Source organism: Alligator sinensis, unplaced genomic scaffold, assembly GCF_000455745.1.
Source record: "Alligator sinensis unplaced genomic scaffold, ASM45574v1 scaffold527_1, whole genome shotgun sequence".
Lineage (NCBI taxonomy): Eukaryota > Metazoa > Chordata > Crocodylia > Alligatoridae > Alligator > Alligator sinensis.
In genome coordinates, this window is record NW_005841958.1 from 816,016 (window position 1) to 838,459 (window position 22,444).

General features: G+C 42.5%; 1 protein-coding gene across 1 annotated transcript; it reads right to left on the reverse strand.

Annotated features, from left to right (window-relative positions):
- Positions 1-727: 727 nt before the first annotated feature.
- BAG3 (BCL2 associated athanogene 3) lies at positions 728-22,438 on the reverse strand. Its single transcript, XM_025200182.1, has 4 exons — positions 22,372-22,438; positions 6,626-6,982; positions 4,312-4,698; positions 728-2,041 (listed from the first exon to the last, which is right to left on the reverse strand). The coding sequence occupies exons 2-4, from the start codon at positions 6,911-6,913 to the stop codon at positions 1,259-1,261; spliced, it is 1,458 nt and encodes a 485-aa protein (XP_025055967.1). The 5' UTR covers positions 6,914-6,982; positions 22,372-22,438; the 3' UTR covers positions 728-1,258.
- Between the last annotated feature and the right edge of the window lie 6 nt (positions 22,439-22,444).

Consider the following 22,444-nt stretch of genomic DNA (forward strand, 5'->3'; position numbering starts at 1 on the left):
TCTCCCTTACCTTGTGGGAGGGAGAAGAAAAAGCAAAGTATACTGGCTGCCTGTACAGAAGTTGTCTCCTGAGAGAGAAGTCTCCAGGGAGCCCCTGCACCCTGGTTGTTCCCAAGTTATTTTTCTCCCAGGCTTTGCTCTGGGAGAAAAAAAAAAAAGCTTAACTTCTGTACATTCGTGGTTTCACCTGAGAGCAGGGACTCTCCCTGGAAAAAATTGAATGCCTGTCCAAGCTCCTTCTTAATGCCACAGATTCAGTGGTGTAAAAGGCTGGATGCAAATTCAGTGTGGGGCTTCTTGGTAAAATTGGATGACGGTAACATGATTTTCTTTGGCTAGGCTTCACATAAGAATGCCCCAAAATAAGTCCCTGACATTACCAGCAGGTCAATGAACTGTTATAAATTCCCTAATGCTACAAAAAAAAGGCACAGGCAGTTAATGAACATATTGAGGAAGGGAGAGGAGGAGAGGAGAAAGGATAGAAAAGAGGATGATGAAGTGGAAAAGTATCACTAAAAATCAAATGCAAAACCAAATACTTCTCCTTATCTTGTTGCAAAAAAAAGGGAAGTTATGAATGGACTCAAAGCTAACCTGCTCAGAACTCAGATGACCAGACGTTATCTAAACTATAAAGAGGGCATTAAAAACATTCCTATTTCTAGAAAGAGCAGAAAATTTCCAAATGCACTCAGCTTTCTATCTTATAAACCACAAGACTAAGTCAGATTTCTATATTATTTTATTTCCCTTTTAAAATATAGCATTGAAGTTCTACACACATAAATATCCCTACCATTTCTTACACATCCTCTATATATCATTACTTAAAGTGCCCAATTGTGAACATTAAAAATAAAATATTCTTGTTGGAGTGGCTACATTTATAGAAGGATTTGGGATTCTAAGTCCGCAGGGCATTGATTTTACAAAAATCACCTGCAAAAGAAACATTTCAATACAACATGCATCAATATTAACCCTGAGGGTTTTTTGCACTCAGATGGCACAGAAGTGACTGATGTACAGGGCCTGAAACATGTCTCTTTCTATTGTGTAAGAATATAGGATAAATGCATTACTTTTTTTTTTTCTTATAGCCCCCTTGTTCAGCTACCCAAGTGTTTACTGTGTCCCAAGCTGCTATGTTGATTAAAAACCAGTTGATAAAAAGCTCCTGAAATGCATGCAACTTAAAATTCACTTAAACACACTTAGAGTTAAAAGTCCGAGAGCTTTATAATTTAGCATGTAGCTATGGTTCGGTTGGGTTATGAGATGGGTTTGTGGTGCTGGCAAGATTGGTAAATACGTCTTCCTTAGTTTCAGGCTGATGCCTTTCCATTTTGATTTCCTCTCTGGCAACTTGTTTACCTGCATCGCCCTTGCTTTTATCCACCACAGGATTAATCTCCATGATTTCCTGTGGTGGTTTATCATTCCCTGGAAAGAATGGCTGAAATCCATCATTTTCATCTGGTTCTGGGACATCTTCTGCTTTTTGTTCAAGTCTTTCCAAAATATTCTGGACCTTCCTTACACCATCTCTCCTAGCTTGGCGCACATCTGCACGACCCTCGGGGTCCACAGAGTCTAGGGCTAGCAACTCTTTGGTCAAATATTCTTCGATCATCAAATATTTTTTGTCATTTTTCTTGCCTTCAAAGGAATCCACTGCCTGCTCAAGCAACTGTACTTTATCTAGAATTGCCTCCACTTTCAAAACCCCAGGATGCTTCTGCAGCTCTTCCGCTTCTTCCATGGTTTTCGGTGCTGGCGTCTCTTCAGGAGCAGGCCTCTCCTCTGGAGGTGCACTTTTAGGAGGACAGGAAAGCTTTTTATCATCCCTCTCTGGCATGGGTACAGGTTTCTGTGGAGGTGGTTTAGAATCTGGCTCTTTCTGAACAACTTGAACGGGGATATAAGATGATGGCGCCCCAACTCCAGACGGTGGAACTGGGCTTGCTTTGTTTTCAGATCTGCTCTCAGGAGGTGGTCTTGGTGAGGTTTCTTGAGGTGGGATTTGCTGTGGAGAAGCCTGAACAGGAAGACAAGGATTTGTTTGGTTTTTGGAGACATGAAAACAACAACTCTTAATTTGTTTGGGTTTTTTTTAAAAAGCAATTGCAATCTCAAAGCTCAGTTTTTTCAAAAGGATCTTGTGATTTTGGGTCTCCAACCTCAGACACCTTAAAACAGGGGTGGGCAAAATGCGGCCCGGGGGCCAGATGTGGCTTGGCAGGCCATTCTATCTGGCCTGCGGGGACCCTAAAAAAATTCAGAAAATTAATATTTATCTGCCCCTGGCTGCCTATCATGCAGCCCTTGATGGCTTGCCAAAACTCAGTAAGCGGCCCTCTGCCCAAAATAATTGCCCACCCCTGCCTTAAAGTGCCAAGCACTTCCCTTCTGAAACATGAGCCATGGGCGACTGCTGGGTGCCTCCCGAGTCTGGGAGGGGGCACCAGATCGCCGACCAGACCCACCAGCAGCAAAACCAGAAGCACACTTCTGCCAGCATTTCCAGTTTTGTGGCTGGTCCTTCCAGGGGGTGCACAGTCAATCTCAGGGGGTGCACATGCACCCCCGATGCATCACCAGTGACCAGAGACATTTTAAAATGTCTCTGAGGTGGTAGCAACTGAAGTCATTAGTTGCTGTTGAAAACCAGGACCTCAAAATCTTTTCCATCATACCAAAGTTAACTGCTGCTTAAAAAAAAAAAACAAAAAAAAAAAACTTATGTCAAAACCAGCTTCTTACAGGACATGAGTATCAGCACTGTTAAGGTTGTAAACAGTCTTTACCAATCAATCACAGGCTATTCCCAAAGTTTAACAACTGAAAAACTGATCCTTTGGGAGAGGACTAGAAAACCGGGAGGCAGATTTTATAACCTGGAACTAGCCCAGTAAGTACAATGGGCTCAGATGCAGATTCCAGTAGACTAGTGTAGCATCCCCCTCTCCCTTCTGGGAAATCTGGACCGGAGCCCACGCCCAGTTTGGCACAGAGCTGGAGTATATCAAAAGGCAGAAAGAGAATGTGGTAGAACCAATTCCTCTCATCAAACTTATAAACTGAACACTAATCCATGGTCTTGTGCCAGGTTTTAGCTGTTTGTAGTCAGGTCTCTCATAAAATCCAGTTTCCTGTACCTTTTAAAACAATGTTTTGAAAACAATTCAGAATTCTTCTGGACTCATTTCACGATTAAAACATTCCTACAACTAACCAAAAAAAGCTTTAATATATGAAGTTGTTACAGTTTACCATACCATGAGGGTGTTTTACCTTAAATCAAAAATGTAGTCCTCCCTTTGTCTTTCTCATATGACTAATAGCATGTCCCCAAGCTGCAATCTAGCAAAGGGTTGTAGCTTGTAGTGTCAGTCACAACTGAGTTTTGGTTCTGGGTCTGTAACCAATTTGCTGTGCAACCTGAAGGCACTCAGTTAGCTTATAGGTGCCTTGTAATATCCATTTTACAGTTGGATATTATGCCAAATTGACTAGGGAGCTGAGAGTCTTAAATTAGTAAATGTAAAGTACTTGTAAAACTCCTTATTCCAAAGGCTTCAATTTCAGAGGTGCTTGTCTAGAAAAGCACACACTGGTACTCCATTATGAAAAATTAGTCTCAAAAAGGTAGAAATTCATCATCCCGCACAATGCAGAATTGAACACATTGTTCCTAAATTTATAGAGAAAGCACTGTATGTAGATGAAAAACACTGAAATATTTAAGTATTTTTAATCTTTTTTCATTATGATAAAAGCAGCAATAATTTTCTTCACTTGGTGCTACAATAAAAGACATTAATGAGGCAAAGCTGCAATTTTTCTAGCAAACCCCCTGAACCGGATTCTCCCATTACATATGCTTTAAAAACCCACACACGCAAACCACTTATGCAAGACAGACTTCATTGCAATTACTTTAATTTATGCTGGTAAAACAAGATGAGAATCCTGTTCTGGATGTCAAAATCAGTTGGTTTGGTGTACCCCAAGTTCTCTCGCTTTGCTTTGGCTCTAAATTTCAGTTTTTCATGCGTCTTGTGCGTGAACAGATATGAAGAGAATCCCCCTCAGTAACATGGTAACTCTTAAAATATACTAAAAGCTAGATTTCAGGTAAAGTAAACTGGATTTACTTGAGCTGAGAACTCAGTGCTGGAATTAGGTTTCAGGAATATCTGTGCACTTACTAGTACGATCCAAGTGTTTAACTTGGGATGTTCCAAGCAAAATAACTGCTATATGCCCCAAAATTTAAAAAGTCACATTTCTGACTCGTCTGCCTACCTGTGGTCTGTCCACAACAGTCTGTACTCTGATGGGAGTTGTGGGCTGTATCTGAGCGGTAACTCTGGCTGGTGAACTGTCACGACTTGATGAGCCTTTCTGAGACACTCTGAACGGAGGCTGTGCTCGTGTTGTCTTGGGCTCCCACTCATCAGCCTGAATTTTGTGATACACTGGGTGGTGGACTTGGTAATCACTTTGCTGAGCAGGGTAGTGCGTCTTCTGTGCTTGATGGTAGACTTGTGGTTGTTGCCTGAGGATATTTTCTTCATGGATCACAGGGATTGGAATATAACCTCGAGGGAGCTGATGGCTTCCTGCATTGGCTCTGCCAGATGACTGGGGAGAAACTGGTGGCAATTCAGAACTTGAAGGAGACTGAGGTTGCTGTAAAAACAAAAAGTATTGTTACATTAATTGTTTTGCGATATTCACAGTTCCCAAACACACACAAACCAACGTGGGGGATGGAATCCGATTGTTGGCATATCCGAAACATCTAATCCTGGCCGACTTGATGTGTTTATTTGGGGACCCAGTGGATAAACTACACAAGTGTGGGGCAATCATTATAATAGGTAGAAACCTGAGCTGTAGCATTCCCAAGTCTCAAACAGAGGAGGGAGGAGAGATTTTATCATACTCTGAACCAGGGGCGGGCAATTATTTCAGGCGGAGAGCTGCTTACTGAGTTTTGGTAAGCCATCAATGGCCGCAGGACAGGCAGCCAGGGGCAACCAAATATTAATTTTCTAAATTTTTTTTAGGGGCCCTGAAAGCTGGATAGAATGGCCTGGCAGCCCGCATCTGGCCCCCGGGCCGCATTTTGCCCACCTCTGCTCTAAACTCAGTTCTTTTGCTCATCTCAACCCAATAAATTTGGGACAGAGCTAAGCAACTAAAAGAAGGAAAAAGCCCCACTCTTCTTTCCCCACTGCTCTCCTCCCCTCCACCCCACACTGCCACCCTCACACAGTCACAGGGATTTAAATAGACTCATCCTGGTTCTTTCACCTGTGATGTTGTAGGTAGTTAGGGCTAGGCTGTATACACTAGTCTCTTTTTCCCTGCAGCTTCTTGTGCCTGCAGTTTCACCAGCATTAGCAATGGCATCATATTCCTGGTGCTAGCATTTCATTCAGCCATCGTTGTTGAAATCCTTTTATAGAGTTTAAGTAATACAATGCTGGTGGCTTCTGTTTACACTAGAAGTCCCAGTATCACGCGCACTAGAGTCACTACGTTGGAGGGATATTTTAGGAAAACAAGGCCTTGTCTACACTAGGTTTACAGGCAGTCACCTTCTGTGGAGTGCTCATTATGTCTAGGGAAGAAGAGCACACGAAGGAAGTGCAAGAGAGCAGTGTCAAAAGCACTTCTCCAACGTTCTGAGCCACGTTGCACAATCCTGGACGCGTTCTGAGCCACGTTGCTTAACAGTGCGCTAAACCGTGCTGTTAGCCGAGACAAAGTTTTGGCCATGTCATTTATGGGCACAAATCTTGCTCGGCATGAACCCTGCCACTCTGACAGCCAGCTTGGTTGAAAGCTGTAGGATGGATAGGACCTCAAATTCAGTATCCATTCCTTATTTAATCCAGGGCTGGAAAACCACCCCCCAATTCTTAGATTTAGTCCAAGTGAGCACATTATCTCACTTCCAGTTCTCCAGCAAAGATACAAGACCAAAATCTAGTATTTCTGACATGCAAAGCAAGCAGAGCATTTAAATCTTTGCCATTACGGATTTCATTACAAATCTATCAAAAGGAGGGAAAAAGAAACCCCACACAAAACACAAGTTTTCAGCAATTCACTTTTAAAGCTTTTTGTTTTTAGAGAGTTGACATGAAGTATAAAATTATAGCCTGTGAAACATCAAATTGCAAAACACTGCTTACAAACATGCAGTGTGGCTGCTTCTAAAGAGATCCTATTTATTACTTTCAATTTTTGTTTTAACTTCCTATTTTTTCCATATCTATAGCACAGGACACCAGAGGGTCAACTATGCTGTCACTTACACTGGTATTAAAAAAAAAAATCACAAGTAATTCCACTGAAATCAGACAGTGAAACAGGAGAACAATCTACATGCAGATCATTTGAGAAGGAGACCTTGTAAAGCCAGAGAAAATTAAAAGCCTTTAATGCTGAAGACTGCCAGCAGAATCATTAATGAATGTAATTTTCCACTTAGGTACTTTGAAAGTATTGGGAAAAAATGCAATTTGTGGTAAATTTGGACTTCTGAGCCATAATGACATTGAGCTCGTAAGCGTGGCAAAGGCTCCCAGCAATACCGACAACTGACCTCAGGCCCATGTGAGGCTGGAACCGGGGCTGTCACAGCTGCTGTTGTCTGTCCACATTGTTTATCTGTCTGAGCAGCTTCAATTGGTCCCCGAGCAGGGGACTCCGAGCAGACGTAAGCCCCCGTTAAGGGTGATTGCGACCGCACTGAGGTGGGAGAAGTTTCTGCCTTGAATCGTTGCGTGGCAGGTTGAGGAGCGGAATAATACGTGTACTGTTGTCTGTTCTCAGCGCCTTCATGGATGACCGGAATAGGGATATAGCCAGCACGAAGTTTTGGGTATCCCATGCTTCCTTCTCTCACTTGTGGCTGCCGTGGGCTGTCGCGAGATGGACCGTTTGCTGATGACTGGCCTTCCTAAAAATTTAAAAGTGTTAGGATTCAGATGTTAGGCTCCATGCATCTTATAAGAATGAGTAACCCTAGCACTCATCCTTCAAAGAATTTTGTATATCTGAGCTTAATCTCCTGTGTTCCCATTACATTTCCAAAAAGAGAATAAGAACTAAATCATTCAGAACTGCATGCAGCATGAAAAAAAAAAAGCTGAACAAATTATTTATCATGGTTGTATTGGCTGGGTCTGCCTTTTCCTCAGACCTGAAGAACGCACTGTATTCAAAAGCTCATTTAAGTCTAACCAAGCAGTTGCTCCAATGGGGGAAGGGGAGCAGGAGGATAGAACAAAAAAAAAAAAAAACACCCAAAAAAACCAAACAAACCCACCACACCACTGCCCATAAAAAAATCCTGCTCTCTCCCTTGAACAAGGGATTTTTTAAGTTAGCATTCTTGACACAGTGACTTAGGCTTAAACATTTCCTGACAATAGGCACATCTATACAAGATGTTTTTTGCGGAATTGCCTAATCTGCTCCACAGTAAACGTCTCAGCACCTACATGCGTGCCCCTATTATGGCACAGTAAACTAACAGACAACACCACCAGTTAGTACTTGTAAATACTGCACCAGAGTTTAGTGCAGAGCAATGTATATGTAGACACTAGCAGGGCTGGCTGGGGCACGAGGGTGCTTCCATGTGTGGGGGATGCCTGCCGCCTAGCCCTGCACTGGAGCACCCTCGTGCGGCGGAGGGGCTGGCTGGGGCACACTGAGCCGGGTCAGAGCAGCGCTGAGCTGGCAGGGTGAACCCCCAGCTCTGCTGCTATAATCAGGGTTGCTCTGACCTGGCTCAACATGTTGTGGTCCCAGGCACACATTCAAATGCAGCACCCCAGAGTAATAAACTCCAGTACAATTTTACTGCTTCAAATTAATTGTACATGTAGGCAAGTAAACTTTGGAGTTTACCGCTTCGAATTAATTGCATGTGTAGGCACACCCAGTGAGTCTTATTTAAAACACACACACACCTGTTATGCTGGGTAATTCCAACTTCAAACAGAATGATTTGGGTTTTACAGCAAAGTTTGCGACACCAGAAACAATTCTGTCAGCACCCTTGCAAATAAAGCCCATGCAGCAGCTAAGAGTGGAAAGAAATTCTCTAAGAAACCAGAGACTAACAGAAGGCCAGTGCTCATCAGTATTGTTCCTCCCACTGTCTATTTAAAGAGTGTTATTGATGTTGAGTGCTGAAGACTGTATCTGCTTCCAGCCAAGAATGAGGCATGAATCAGCTGCCATAGGAAGAAATCTAACATGGGAAATGAATAATATACATGGTGTCCAGATATGTTTATTATACAATATTAAACTCCTACATGTGATGGAAGTGATTTGTACCAATACCCCTCACAAGTCCTCTAATGAAGTTCTTTCTACAACGGCCTTTCTATTTTGAGGCCCTGTTAAGGGCCAAGTTCCAGATGTATCTCCAAGTAAGATCATGTAACAAGCACCTCTGTCACTCAGAGGGTAATGCCATTATTCAGTAAGAACGGAATTTAATAAGAGGACATGTAATACTAGGGTGGATACATTAAAGTGATTTTAAAAAAGGAGGGGTTTTGTAGTTTTATGTGGATATCCATATGTGAGCAGACTAATTCACTAAGATGACAATTATCTAGTTTTCCAAATAGATACTGAGAGATCCTCCCAAACACCTACACCTCTTTAAAACAAAGATTACTCAAACCCAGGAAGCTCTAAAAGTTGCAGAGAATACATTCTACTGTTATAACAAAGAAAATGGGAACAAATGCAATCACAAGTGGAGAGATGCTCATGTTGAACTCTTTTTTTTCTTTTTTAATACTACTAAATCAGAAGAAACTCCACTAAAGGCATTTAGGACAATGAGGTCCAGGAAGTGTTCAAAGAATTTCCAATTAGCTTCTCCAAACAGTTACAGAGTCTGCAAGTAATTCTTTACATTAGTTTAAGTTCTACTGATTGTTTCAGACTTACACCAAAAGCAAGATCAGCTCCTGTACATGAATGTACTTGGCAGAGAGGGAGAGAAGAGAAGGAGACGAGCCCCAAGATCAAATAGCTGCCTCCTCTTTTCCAATTCTCCCTTCCTTCTGTATCACAAATTTACTCCTCCATCTACAGTGTTTGATCCTAGCAATCCTGGCAGTCAGAAAAGTTGAGGGTCCAACACACCCAGAAGAAACACCTTGCTGCTCAGTGCTGAGTCATTAAATTCCACGCTCGGTTTACAGCAGCTGCTCTGCACATTCCCTGCGAGGACAGAGTTCCTCGCAGCAGAACGAAAGAGGACTCCGGATGCCACCACATATTTCGGAGCAAATCACCCCACCTAGATCTGTGCATGAAGCATTCTCTCCGTGTGCAGATCATCCTGCCCTGCCACAAAAGGGAGGTTTTATAGCAGAAGGGGAAGGTAGCTTCTCCTCTAGTGCCAATACAAAGGACTAATGCTAGGGAAGGGTTAGAGGCAGACCCAGTCAGGAGGACAGTCAGGGATTCCCCAACAGATAACGTGTCCTGAAGCAGTACAATAACTTTCAGGGGCAGATCCAGAGGGAGTCAGTGGCATGGTCACACATCCCTTTCAGACCATGTTGTGGGAACAGACTTGCTTCAGGGACCATACAAAAAAAAAAAAATAAATAATAATAAGAAGAAGTAAGAACCGCTGCACCCCCCCCACCACTACTTCTCAGCACTCCTCCCTTTCCCTCTGTGCTCATTTCCTCTTCTTCCTTCCCCACCACTGTCCCCAACTGAGCCAGGGCCAAAAGGAGCTCTAGAGCCACCCCTGCCCCCCTCCAAGGCTGCATGGGGTCCAGACTAAGCTAGGCAGTGACAGTGGCCAGCAGGTCCATCCTCCCTGCCTGATCTCTCTGGGTGTTCACTGCCAGCTTAGAAGCGGGCACGGGGAGGGGAAACCCATCTGCTGCCACTGTCCCTAGCTGACCCTGCTCCCTAGTCAGCCTGGCTGGAGTGGGGCAGGAGTGACCCTGGAGCTCATCCCACCCCCAGGCTGAGATGGTGATAGCAGCAGTGAGAGGGCAAGGAGGGGGGAAATGGGAGGTATTGCTGAGCAAGGAGAAGGAAGGGGGTTCAGAGAGGAAGGAAGTGGCTTTTTTTTGCCCATTTGCTTGCTTTGAGGGACTGAAGAGAGTCCCCAGATGCTGCTCCTCTGGCATAGACTACCTGCCCTGGTGGGAACAGGGCTGCAGCCTCCGCCAGTAGTGCTGGTCAACTGCTCCTGCATCCCCCTTTACAAAACCCCAAATCCACCCATGGTAACCTTTCCTAGAGAGTATCTATAACCAGAGGAGTCCATGGTAGCAAGATTTAAAAAGCAAACAAACCCTTAAGTGCCTACTAGGTTTGGGGGTGGGTCCTAAGTCCCCCAATACAGCAAAGCAAAGGGAAGCTTTGAAGACTTCCACCCTTCCCATTCAACTACTGGAAAGGAAGTCTTTACCTATACTCACTCTGAAAGTATTTCCATTTTCAAACTCATTGGACGGCCTGTATCTGCAAATTAGCTCAGCTTTGACTAAGCTGCCTCCACAACTCAACACCTTCTCAAAAATGCAAAACCAACAGTGCAAAGACGGTAATATTTTTTTAATGCCAAATTGAAGCTTGGAGGAAAAGTTCAGGGGAAAACATTAATAAGTCCAGACAAGCCCACGTTAAGCAAGAGAGCCTGAACTGTATTCCGGCAGTTTATCACTTATTTATAGCTCCAGGGGTAATGATAATTATCAACATATCCTGTGGAAAATTAAAGATTTAGTTAGTCCTTACAGATTCAATTCTTTTTCATGCTCAAGCAAAGGGACAGATAACTGTCATTGGTTAAAACATGTATCAGTCCAAGTACTCATATGACCATTGTTCTTTTGGCAACACACAACTTTATCCCCCTGCGCCTCATGTATAATGAAATGGGGATACATCTGACAGCAAGTTTAGGGAAAGTGATCCAATTACACCTCCTTTTCCTGGTCCGGATTATCCTTTTCATTAATATCGCAAATTACTAGTAGCATTTTCTTATTCCAGCTTTTTTCTTTTTTGTCTCTCTTTCATCTCTCAAACTTCTGGCCCACCTATGTTTGCTTACGTTATTATGCAAGATAAAGTGTGACTGCATTTACAGGAAACAGGCATAACTAGCAAAAACACAAATGCAATCTTACTGATGTGACCCTTGTTCTCTCTCTGCCAATGAGTCACATGTAACCAAGTTACTTCCTTTTGCCATGTTTTCATATAACCTACCAATATATTATCTTGGAAAAAACCCTCAGAATTGAGAGACTTGTAATGGTTTTTCAACTGCTTAAATGGGGGGGGGGGGGGGAAAAAAAAAAAAAATGTACCAGTTAATAGAAACCAGACAAAATTTAAACTGGCAATAATTTCCAGAAGAAAAGCAAAAGGATGTAAATATTGCATTCAAAAGTAGTAACTGGCACTACTACCAGATACTAATAAATAGTAAACACTCTAAAACATAATAAATAGTAATTCAGTAACAAAGACACAAGTTGTAGGTGGTGCCTTTTCTTGAACTAAGTGGAAATATTAAAAGCAGCTCCATATGAAGTAATCTATAAACTCAAAATCATTTTGAGTTAACAGTTGACACTGGTGCATTTTTTGTATAAAAGGACTTAATTAACATGTATCAATAGTAACAAGCATCCATCTTGAATCCATGGTTTTTTAAAAATCGCCTTTGATTGTCCTATGGTCTCAGCAACCAGCCAACTAAATAGCATAGTAAAGCTTAATGGCAGTAAGGCCTAGTCTACACTTTAAAATGTTGATGCTTTTACGTAAAGTGATAGCCTTCCAACATGGGCATACATTGAATGCTTTAAGAATGCTTACGCTGGTAAGATTTGTTCTGGTTTAGCAGAGCAAAGTTAGCTATATTGGTATAAGGCACTTTAGATTAGTAACTGGATCTATCCTAGGGCTTTTCCTGGCCTAAATGTTCCAATTAAATAGAAAAGCCACAACAATTTGACTAAAATAGTTACTGTATGCCAGTACAACTGTCTGTGCAGACAAGCATTTACAAGATAGCCCCCCAGTTTTTGGCCTTCAACGCATTTTCTAGTATTGCAAATGCCATCTCATACCCACAATAATGAATCAATATGAAACTTTATGCAAGATCTTTCCATGTGTTATGTGGTAAGTGTCAACAAGCTCGAATCCTTATGCTTGTGCCTGAATTGGCATTTGCACAGACCTCTGGTAGTAAGGCTTCACTAAAAAGGTAGGTTGCAGAGAACCTTCCTACCAATTGAGAAGTCCACTAATGAGGGTGCTTTAACAGCCTGAACGTCAGTGGGGATTTACTGCAGGATTAGTGGACTGGAAATGATTTACTGCAAATGTCTGCTTTCTTCATCCCCAAAGATCTAGATCCATAGACCATGTCTACAGAAGGGCTTCTGTAGTGTCTGGGGAAGGTGACAGTGATGCGTCTCTTCTACAGTTATCCACTGTGGATGTGTCAAATTCTCATAATCTGCATGTCTGATAAAATTATCTGTCCAACTTCTTAACTTTGCCTCCAGTCCTGTTCTCCTTGTGATCTCCGGTCCTTCTTATGAATCAGAATAATGGGAGATCCAAGCGACCATGTGAAAGTCATCAGACCCTTGAATTTTTCTGTAATTCAGAACCTTTAGAAAAATGTTTTTCTAGTAAATACAAAGGCTCAAAGATAGGAACAAACCTCTAATCATTCAAAACACAAAGAGAGACAGGACCCTGAACACAAAGACCACAGGCTACATAGGCCTTGTTTCAGTCAAAATACTTCAAATTGGTCTTTGTTCCTCTGTATATCTGGGCCTTATATTATAGTTTGAAATAGTAGTGGATGCACATTTTAAAAAGAACTAGATCATTTTAATGGTTGGGTTTTTAGTTTCAATTCACATTTGGATAGGCGAGAATCTAAGTTTCTTCTAGCATCTAAAAAGAACGCCATCGCTGCAAGGAAGAAGAGATAAATCGGGAGCTAGAGATTTTTCACTGTAACATCATGAAGGTGAAAATTCTGGGATTCCCCTTGAAGAGGTTTCATGGGAAAGTTTCAGCATAGGAGCAGGAGTGTAGGCTGTCAATGCTTCGCCGTTTCAGTTTAAAGTTACTTGCCAGATTAGGTTTATTTGTTCAGAGACTGTATTTAGGACAAACCTGCATACAAATAAAATGACTAACACAGTAAGATAAAACTTTGTCTCTGCCCCTTCCTGGTTCAAATAAAGAAAGCAAAAAAATCTAACTCCTCCACACCACTGTCACATAATGAACTAAAACGTCCCTTAATAAATTGGGGGTGGGGAGGAGCGGGGTCACACTCAGTCTGTCACAGAGCTTAAAAGCTGCAAGTAATCATTAATACGGTTGAAGTTCCTCAAAATTGGTTGCAGCACTGAACATTTTAAATATTTCTTTTTCATTTTTTTACAAAGTTTTTTTCTAAAGAAAAACAGGAGTTTAAACACAAGTGGATGAGGAGTTGAAAAGTAAGGATAATTTGAAAAAATATATATACACTCGTGTGTGTGTGTGTGTACACACATGTACATGTATATAAAATAAAATATGTAGGCCCTCTCCTTTGTTCAAAGCATACAGTATGTAACTGCAACACCCACCCCCTCTCAAAAACAGGTTCCAAGATCTGAGCCAACACCTACAACACAGACACTTCAGTTGGTTTTTTGGGTGTTTTTTTTTTTAAATAAGCTTTGAGCCAATCCAACACTTTACAAGCTACTCCTCTTAAAAAAAAAAAAAATACAGTACCAACATCAAGTGATCCTGGTTGCTCAGATGAACAAGAAAGTGTTCTGCTGCATTCCAAATACGCTGGAAATGACAGAGACATGCAGTGCTGGAGGCTAAGCTAAGGGGTTATTAAACGATCACACCTCTTGGTGAAGAAAGCATGTGTTGCTGTTGCGAGGTCATCACCAAGATAAATAAAGGTACAGCCAGCACTAGTTGTGCACATGGAAAAAACACTTCATGCCACTCTACATCCTGCACTTGGCTTCCCATGGAAAGGGCATGGTTGGAGTGGAACCAAGAGTCTTAACCTTAGTTGCATGTTTTATGAGTACACTCAGCAAGTGGGCCACGAAAGAAGAGAGGGAATCATTGTAGTGACAAGCTCTGTGCAGCAGTACAGTCTTTTTATGGTGGAAGATGAGCCAACTCAAACACACCCAGCTGACTTCCCAGGCATTCTTTCATATTAAAAGACAAAACTCCATTGTCATCATCAGTAGGACAAATCCTGGAGTCCTGCCTTGAGCTTTCAGTCACTCTTTACTTTGGCAAACCCCTACTGAACTAATCTAAGCAACTGTACCGATATCTTGAAATTTGCCGGAATACCCCGAATACAAAGCTATGGTATCTGCACAAAAGCCAAATTTCTAAATCTGAGACTACCTGTGGGGCAGATGGGGCACAGGAGTGAACTTTATATACAAATAGTTAAAAACAGTATTTTTGTTGCTTGCAAAAAAACCACAAATCTAACAATTTTCACAAGCTGTGTTCACTAATTCCAGGGGATTAGGCCTCTAAACAGAAAACACACCTCATGTACTATACTAGCGAGCTGTTCTCTAGTTCTTATAGAAAGGATAAAATAGACATGAAGGGGGCGGAGGGGGAAAGAACCCATGTGTGATGTTAAATGAATTTTTAGAAGCCAAGCACGCTAGGATTTGTCTTACAGGTAGAGACCCACCAAAACTGCAGTAGAAGTGAGCTACATGGTGGCTCCTTTACTCTTTCAGGTTCCCCCATGCATGCCATCCTCCCTGCTGCAAAAACCATGGTTTTAAATATGGCATGGTTTTTGCTTCCCACCATTGATTGGCTGAAGGTCCAGGCGGCTTGTTGTTGACTAGCCAGAATGCAAAAATGGCACCATATTTAAAACCGCAGTTTTTGCCTCCTACCAGAAGTGAGCGGCGAGGACCCTCTGCCAATCAGCATGCAAGGGAACCTGAAGATTAAAGGAGCTGCCATGCAGGCCACTTCCACTGTGCTTTGGTAGGACCCTACTTATAAGGTTACTGCAAGAAAAATGTAGTTTTTTCCCCCCCCTCAAGCTCTAGGTCCAATCCAGGACCCTTCACTTGCTACTGATTTCAGTGACATCATGAACTTGTCCCGGCAAATCACTAAAGAAATAAGCAGTAGCAAAGGCTCCTCGCATTCACTTCAGAGGAGGGGTAGGTCAGGGGTGGGCAAAATGCGGCCCAAGGGCCAGATGTGGCCCGCCAAGCCATTCTATCTGGCCCACGGGGCCCCTAAAAAATTTAGAAAATTAATATTTATCTGCCCTGGGCTGCCTGTCATGCGGCCCTCGATGGCTTGCCAAAACTCAGTAAGCAGCCCAAAATATTTGCCCACCCTGGGGTAGGTTCAAGCTCTGTTCCACACAAGTGCTGGTTGTAGGCTATGGCTTCATGTTTTCAGGGAGCAGAAGTTCTCACAAGACAGAACGACAATATAAAATAAACCAACCAAGACTGCCAAAGTCATTTGTGGCATTTTAGGGAATAAATTGCTTTGTAGGTGCACATAATCTACTTTCAAACAGAGGTGTTCATTAATGACAATTAAAAAAAAAATGTTAATAGCTTATATCCTAGGCCAAGTAGAAAGCAATACTTCCATTTATAAGAGACCACAATGTCACAGGAAAGAAAAAGAAGTGCGCTCAACTAAAACAAATAAACAAAGAAAAAAAAACCTGATCCTTGTCCTCTTCTCATTTAATTATAGCCAAACCTGCATTCTTTTTTAAACAGAATACAAAGCAATGGCTTTAGCTATAACTCAAGGTTACCATCTTTACTACTGGTATAAGCCAGCACATTCCAAAATATCTGCTGTAATTAGTGTATTAACTAAAACATGCATTTTAACCAGTTCTCAAAGATGCTATACATTTACGTGCATTAACAACAGTCCAAAACACTTACGTAAGTGCTCTCCATTCCTCAGAGCACTCTACAAACCTGAGTGAAGGGGAAAACCAGCTCCCAGATCAATGCTCCTCTGCTTAGTGCTTCTCATTGCTGCAATTCATGGATTGCAACCAAGTAACTCTGTCATGATTCTCAGATCATACACTCTCATTCATTTAGTGCTTACATATAAGTGCATAGGGTTTTCAGTGAGATATCATTAGCAAGTGACTGAAGAAAGCGAGGATAACTCATGCGTAAATTTAGTCTCATGAGTTACCTTAAAAAAAACAAACCCTCTCTTCACATCATGTAGCCTATTTATATAGCAACCTGCTTTTGACGTGTTATTTATTTAATGCTGATGTTTTGTTTCATGCCTTACACAGCGAGTATAGGATTTTACTTGTCTTGTTAATCCTGGTTGATAGGCATGTAATTGCTATTTATGTACCTCGCAAATACTGCATCAATGTGTTCTCGATTAACACATCAAAAGAAGGAAGAAACAAATCTAACTTGCAAGTCCTAGGCAGTTCAGGAGTTGTGATCCATACTTTTAGCTATTAATAAAAAACAACCTAGTCATGCCTTGTTTTAGGACTTAAAAACTAGGATTTTCTTGCTTGCTGAGATACTTCTTATGCTGTAACATCCTAGCCCAGAACATGAAGACACTTGCCCTTGATGCCCATAAACGATGTCGGCCCGCACAAGTTGCATCAGATGGGCCGAACTGAACAACTGATAAAGACAAGAGTTCTCAAGGGAGAAACAGCAGCTCCTCTCAGCCCATCAGCTTTGAACTGGTAGGTTTGAAGTAATGCGCTTTGTAATGGGAAATAAGATTGTTTTTTGTGTTAAGGATCATAAGGATGACAACAGGCTCTACCAGTTTCTCTCTATTCGTTGGCCACTTGCCTCCTAAGCAAGCTTACAGTCTTCTGCACTCCCAATATTCACTGCATGCCATATCCTTAGGGCACAGACAAAGAAACAAGCCTCAAGAAGCAGCAAGGTTGTCACACACAAAAAAGGAAACTAATAGCCAGTTAAGAACCATTTTATTTAGACCCAAAATCAGAAGATTTAATCTAATCTGGAAACAGGTTAGGAATGTAGTACCAATGCCACAGATGAGTGATAAACAGGCTCTCACAGAAGAGTAGTATTAGTTATCCATCCCAGGCGATTTCTGATGGGTATGAATGTTTGCTTAAATCTGGTTCATCACTGTCCAAGCAAGGCCTACTCCATTGGTTTAATCAGAGGCCAAGTCATCAGTCATGCCTGTACACTGGCCATACATGACAAAAAACAAGACTCCTAGGCAAAAAATGCCATCACAGCACTCTTTCCTGATAAGAGGGCATATCACTCCTAATCAACTCCTAACATGTCTCAATTTAGGGAATCAAAAATACAACAACTTCTACAGTCATACAAGGGTGAATTTGTGGGCATGATAGTGCATGCAGTGAAAATTCAAATACAAAGCAATGCATGGCATACATTGGTAGCATTACTCAGTGCTGACTCTTTTCTAAAACTCCACCCATGTTCATCCATTGAGTAAAGGCTGATATTTGGGAGTAAGAGAAGGGCGAGAGGGAAGATAGTCAGGATTGTATCTCTACCCTGCCGTCTACAGGATTTCATTCTAGCGGTTACATGTATACAGCTCTTCCCCACAGTCCTCCTAAAACGAGGGAATAGCCATTCTTTGCGTCATTGACACTAATCTTATGTAGACTTTAGATTATGATTTGTATGGGACGGTTTGGATAAGGATGATCCTGCTTCAGGCAGAGGGTTGGACTAGATGCTTCTGGAGGTCCCTTCCAGCCTGACTTCTACAGCTACAAAATCATTGTTGGCTGGACAGCTTCAAGAACTGCTACTTTCATGACTGATAAGAGTCAATAACCATAGTTCAGGGACAGTTCAAAGCTGTGCCAGTTTATCACAGTTTCCAACCTGCTGCCCCTGAGAACATGGTGATCAGTCTCCCTACAAGTAATGCCTTTTGAAGTTTATCACAACTAGAAACCACAAGAGGACTGCTGCATGTGGAAGAGGGGTTTAAGTGAAACCATCATTTCAATTCCATCTTCAGGCTTTCTGGGGATGCAGCCCACTGAACAGTGATCCACTTTAAAAAAATCTTAGCAGAAATCAGACTTATGACAGTATAATTTTACCCAGGAACACAAGTCATATACACACAGATACATCAGGAAAGACGGTCCTATCACAGAAGCTATAAGAAAAACATCAGTTATAGGTGTGTTATAAACTAAGTGACTGATCGTCACTATTCACTGTCTGTGGGCGCGCACTCCATAATATGAAAAGCAAGTCATTCAAGAAACGAGGAACTGAATAACCAGAAAATAGTTATTAACAAAACTTGTCGGAGTGGGCTCACTGCTTTTCAGTCATTCACAAAACACATGGCCGCTATTCACTACAGTCAAGACAGGTTTGATATTCCTTCTGGATCCCTGCCAGTGTCCCTAATCCAGCCCGATACCGCTGTTATTATAGCAAGGGTGTTTGCATCAAAGCTGCTAACCAGGACATATCCCCTCCAAATCACCCCTTTCAGAAAAATCTAACAGATGACAGAAATGGGCATTCTTCATATAGGTTAAAACAGGGGTTGGCAAAATGGGAGATCTGGCCAGCAGCCAGACTCCCTTTCCCAGCAGCCCTTGCCTACGTCACTGCAGCTGGTTTCTGTGGAGACCCCAGCAGCGGTGGGGCCGTGACAGCGTGGGGCCAGGGTGCCCAGGAAGACCAGCCACAGCAGCACTGGCAGGGTGCGTGGCTGGATGGGTAGCTGCTCTGGGGCCAGGGCTGGGATCTTGCAGTGGGGACAGCGTGACCTGGAGCTGGGGCAGAACTGCGATCCGCTGCCCATGCATCCCTGCCCAGCGCATGCGGGCAGCAGGTCACCGCTCTGCCCCAGCTCCAGACCACGTGTCACCACCGCAAGATCCCAGCCCTGGAGCAGCTCCGCACCCAACTGTGCGCCCTGCCAGTGCTGCTGGGGCCGGTTTCCTTGGAAACCCTGGCCCCCTGGTGTCATGGCCCCACCGCTGCTGGGGTCTCCATGGAAACCGGCAGCAGCAACGTGGGCAGGGGCTGCTGGGAAATGGAGTCCACCATGGGCCTGATCTAGCCCATGGGCCAGACTTTGTTCGCCACAGCTAATAGGTAATAATGAAAGTAGAGGACCACCTGGTACAAAGGCAGTCTGTTATAACTTTCTGGTTAAAATGACAACATAACTCCCAATTCTATTGATGGAAAAGGGTCCGGGGTTGGGGTTCAAGTTTTAATATAGCCCAATTCTTCTCACTTACACTACTATAAATCTGTAGTGATCGACTGAAGTCAGTAGTTACACTATGTAAACTAGTTAGAAATTGACTTAGCCTTTTATGTTCCATTTAAAAATTTTAAAAAAATAGTCACTGCATAGGTCACTCAAAAAGGACTGAAAAGGATATGGATAATTTTTAAATTTGTGTTTTATCATTACTAGGGCAATCCATGGAATCAATGTTTTTATTAACTGCTTTTAAGAACTTATCAAAATGATAAAGCATCACTGAAATATTAACATCTTGTCCTTTTAGAATTAATTGTATTATAGCAGGGCAAACAGCGAGCATCTCAGTTCTACAGTCTTCAGTTAATCCTAGATATCAAGAAACCACTAGAAGACACTCTGAAAAGTGTTCTCTTCCTGCCTGTACAACTGATCTGGTTCCTTTCATTCACTATGATAAGGCTCATAATTAAAATGTGGCTCCAGAAAGTCTGTGCGTAGAGTTGAGTGTGAAAGTAAAGATTAATCATTATTTTTTTGGATGATACTTTTACTCACACACACACTTCAGAAAACAAAAAAATATTTTCTTGAGGTCAAATTCTGAGACCTTTTTAAAGCAAAGTAGTACCTTACTATGGAATACTCCTAAACTAAATGGAAGTAAAGATTTAGAAGTGGACCCAAATCAAGGCCTGTATCAGAACATTATTATATAAGCAAAAGATGTATTAATATCAGTTGAAGTTGTCGTTTTGCCCATAAGAGAACAGCATTCAAGATCAACAGCTTCCCCTTTTCTTGTTTGGAAGCACTATCCTGTGTCACCATGAACAACCCATAACATGCAAATTGCAGTTTGTGAAATATAGATAATTATTTTCCAAACTGGAAAAACTGGTTATTTCACAACTGCTCCTCAGAGGCAGGTGCAATTAACCGTTTGTATCTTTCTCAGTGAAGATACAGTTTTTCCTTTTCCTAAACTACTATTTGTAACATCATCCTTGAAACACTGCAGGAAAGGTGTCATTTTTCATTATCACAGGTGCCAAGATAAAATAGGGCTGAGAACGTATTAGGTTTCAATCACAGATGAAGAACACTGATCCACTAACTTGGTTCAAGACTGTCCTGTTTCTGCATGATCAAAAACAGCTGAAATACGGATTTTTTCCTCTTAGTTTCCCAAGGGATAACATGTTTAGGACAGAAGTCATTAAATAAGGCACTCTAACTATAAAACAATTGAAAACTGCACAAAACTTAAAATATTTATTACATGCCTTGCAGCAGTGCCAGTGTGGGGTCGCATTGTAGTAGGAGGGCATTCCAAATGAAGGCAAGTTAAAACTATTTCTATTTTTTTTAATTGAATATTAACAGTATTATTGAACTATATTTTTCTATGATATCTTTACACTGGTGTAAAAAAAAAAACAATTGTTTTGACGTTAAACAATACTTATCAATAGGTCTTTGAAAAAGAAAAAACTTTCAAAAATAAAGGTAGCAATGAATTTTTTGGGGGGTAGAACTGCCACATTCAGTAATTTTTTTTTTTTTTTTTTTTAAATGTAAAGCAGTAAAAACAAAACACACACAACCCCTCCCCTCCCACTGGCTCTGAATCATGTAATTTCATTACCAGTGGAGTTAGAAGTCACTTAACACTGAAAAAAGGACTATAATTTCCTCTGACTTCTGTCTAGCACCATATTCCTTTTCTGTTGGGTTCTTGGATCTACATTTTCAAAACGGTAGGAAAAAGCTAGCTTCACTCCATTATTTAAAATGCCGTGTTCATCTGTTGTATTTATTACTTCAAACTACATTATGAAAGACTACAAATACAAAAAAAAAAAAAGTTACTAAAGAAATTCGCTTTCTACAGGCTAGTTTATCAAATGACATTCCAGGCCTCTTCCAAATATAATTTTTTTTTTTAAACTAAGATGCTTTAAATGGGTTCTGTTTACGTGTCAACCCAGGCAACAATCCTTTTTCAGTAAAGAGGCCCTAAGTCTTACCATGGCCCTGATAAAACAGCCAAGCAGCAGTGACCGCCAGAATAGTTTGCACATGTCATGATGATCCAAATGTTTCACTACCCGGCAGCAGCCTGCTGGCTTCCAGGCCTCGTCCTGCTAGTGCCGCACCATTTTGAGACAACAGCTGGAAGTTCCAACTAGTTTCCAAAGCGTCAGGAACCTTCCCTGGCAGCTGAAGCAATCAGGCCTTCAGGCTGCCGGCCAAATGTGCGGCTCCAAAGCGTCCACCCAAACTTCTTTCAGCACAGGCCTAAGCAGCTCTGGGAGCTTCCTTTCCTCGGATGTCCTACCCCGTCCCAGAGACGGTACTAATGCCATTACCGATGTTAATGCCAGGACAGTCCCGTTTCACCATCATTACTTAAGAGGATGTTCAGAAGTAAAAGGCAAGGGGCAAAGGTCGTGGCCGGACCCTTTGATCTTATGAGGTCCCTTCTAGCCCTAATGTCTGCAAAAGTCTAAAGTTTACGGGATCAGCACCCAAAACGAAGTCGGGTGAACACAGGGAGAGAGACGCGCCTGCTGTTTTGTCACTGGTCTCTGAACACCTCCTTCCAGCTCCTTCTCTCCTGGCAGCTGCCTAAACCCCACAACCCCCCACTGGCACAGCAGAGACTTCTCCCATCAGAGGGACTTGCCTTGCAACAACAACAAATAGAAGACCCGCTGGCAAGGAAGGACACCTAGAAACCCCCCCAAGCGCGTTTCTTTCCGCCTCTGGAGGCTCCTCGTCTCATGGACATATTAGGAGCGGAGAGCGCCTCCGCCACGGCGGAGCAGCGCAGCCAGCCAGCCGGAGGGGAAGGACAAGGGGAAACAAACCCACCCACCCCGTGCCAAGTCCCCGCTTCTCTCGCTACATGGGCGGCTAAACCCGCTCGGGACTTGGCACGGGCAAGCGGGCGCCGGCGGGCACCGCAGTGCGGAGGGCAGAGCCGGGTACCTGGGGCCCGTGCAGGCGCGGGTCGGTCCAGGTGGTGGTGCGGCTGTTGTGGTCCACGAAGAAGGGCCAGCCT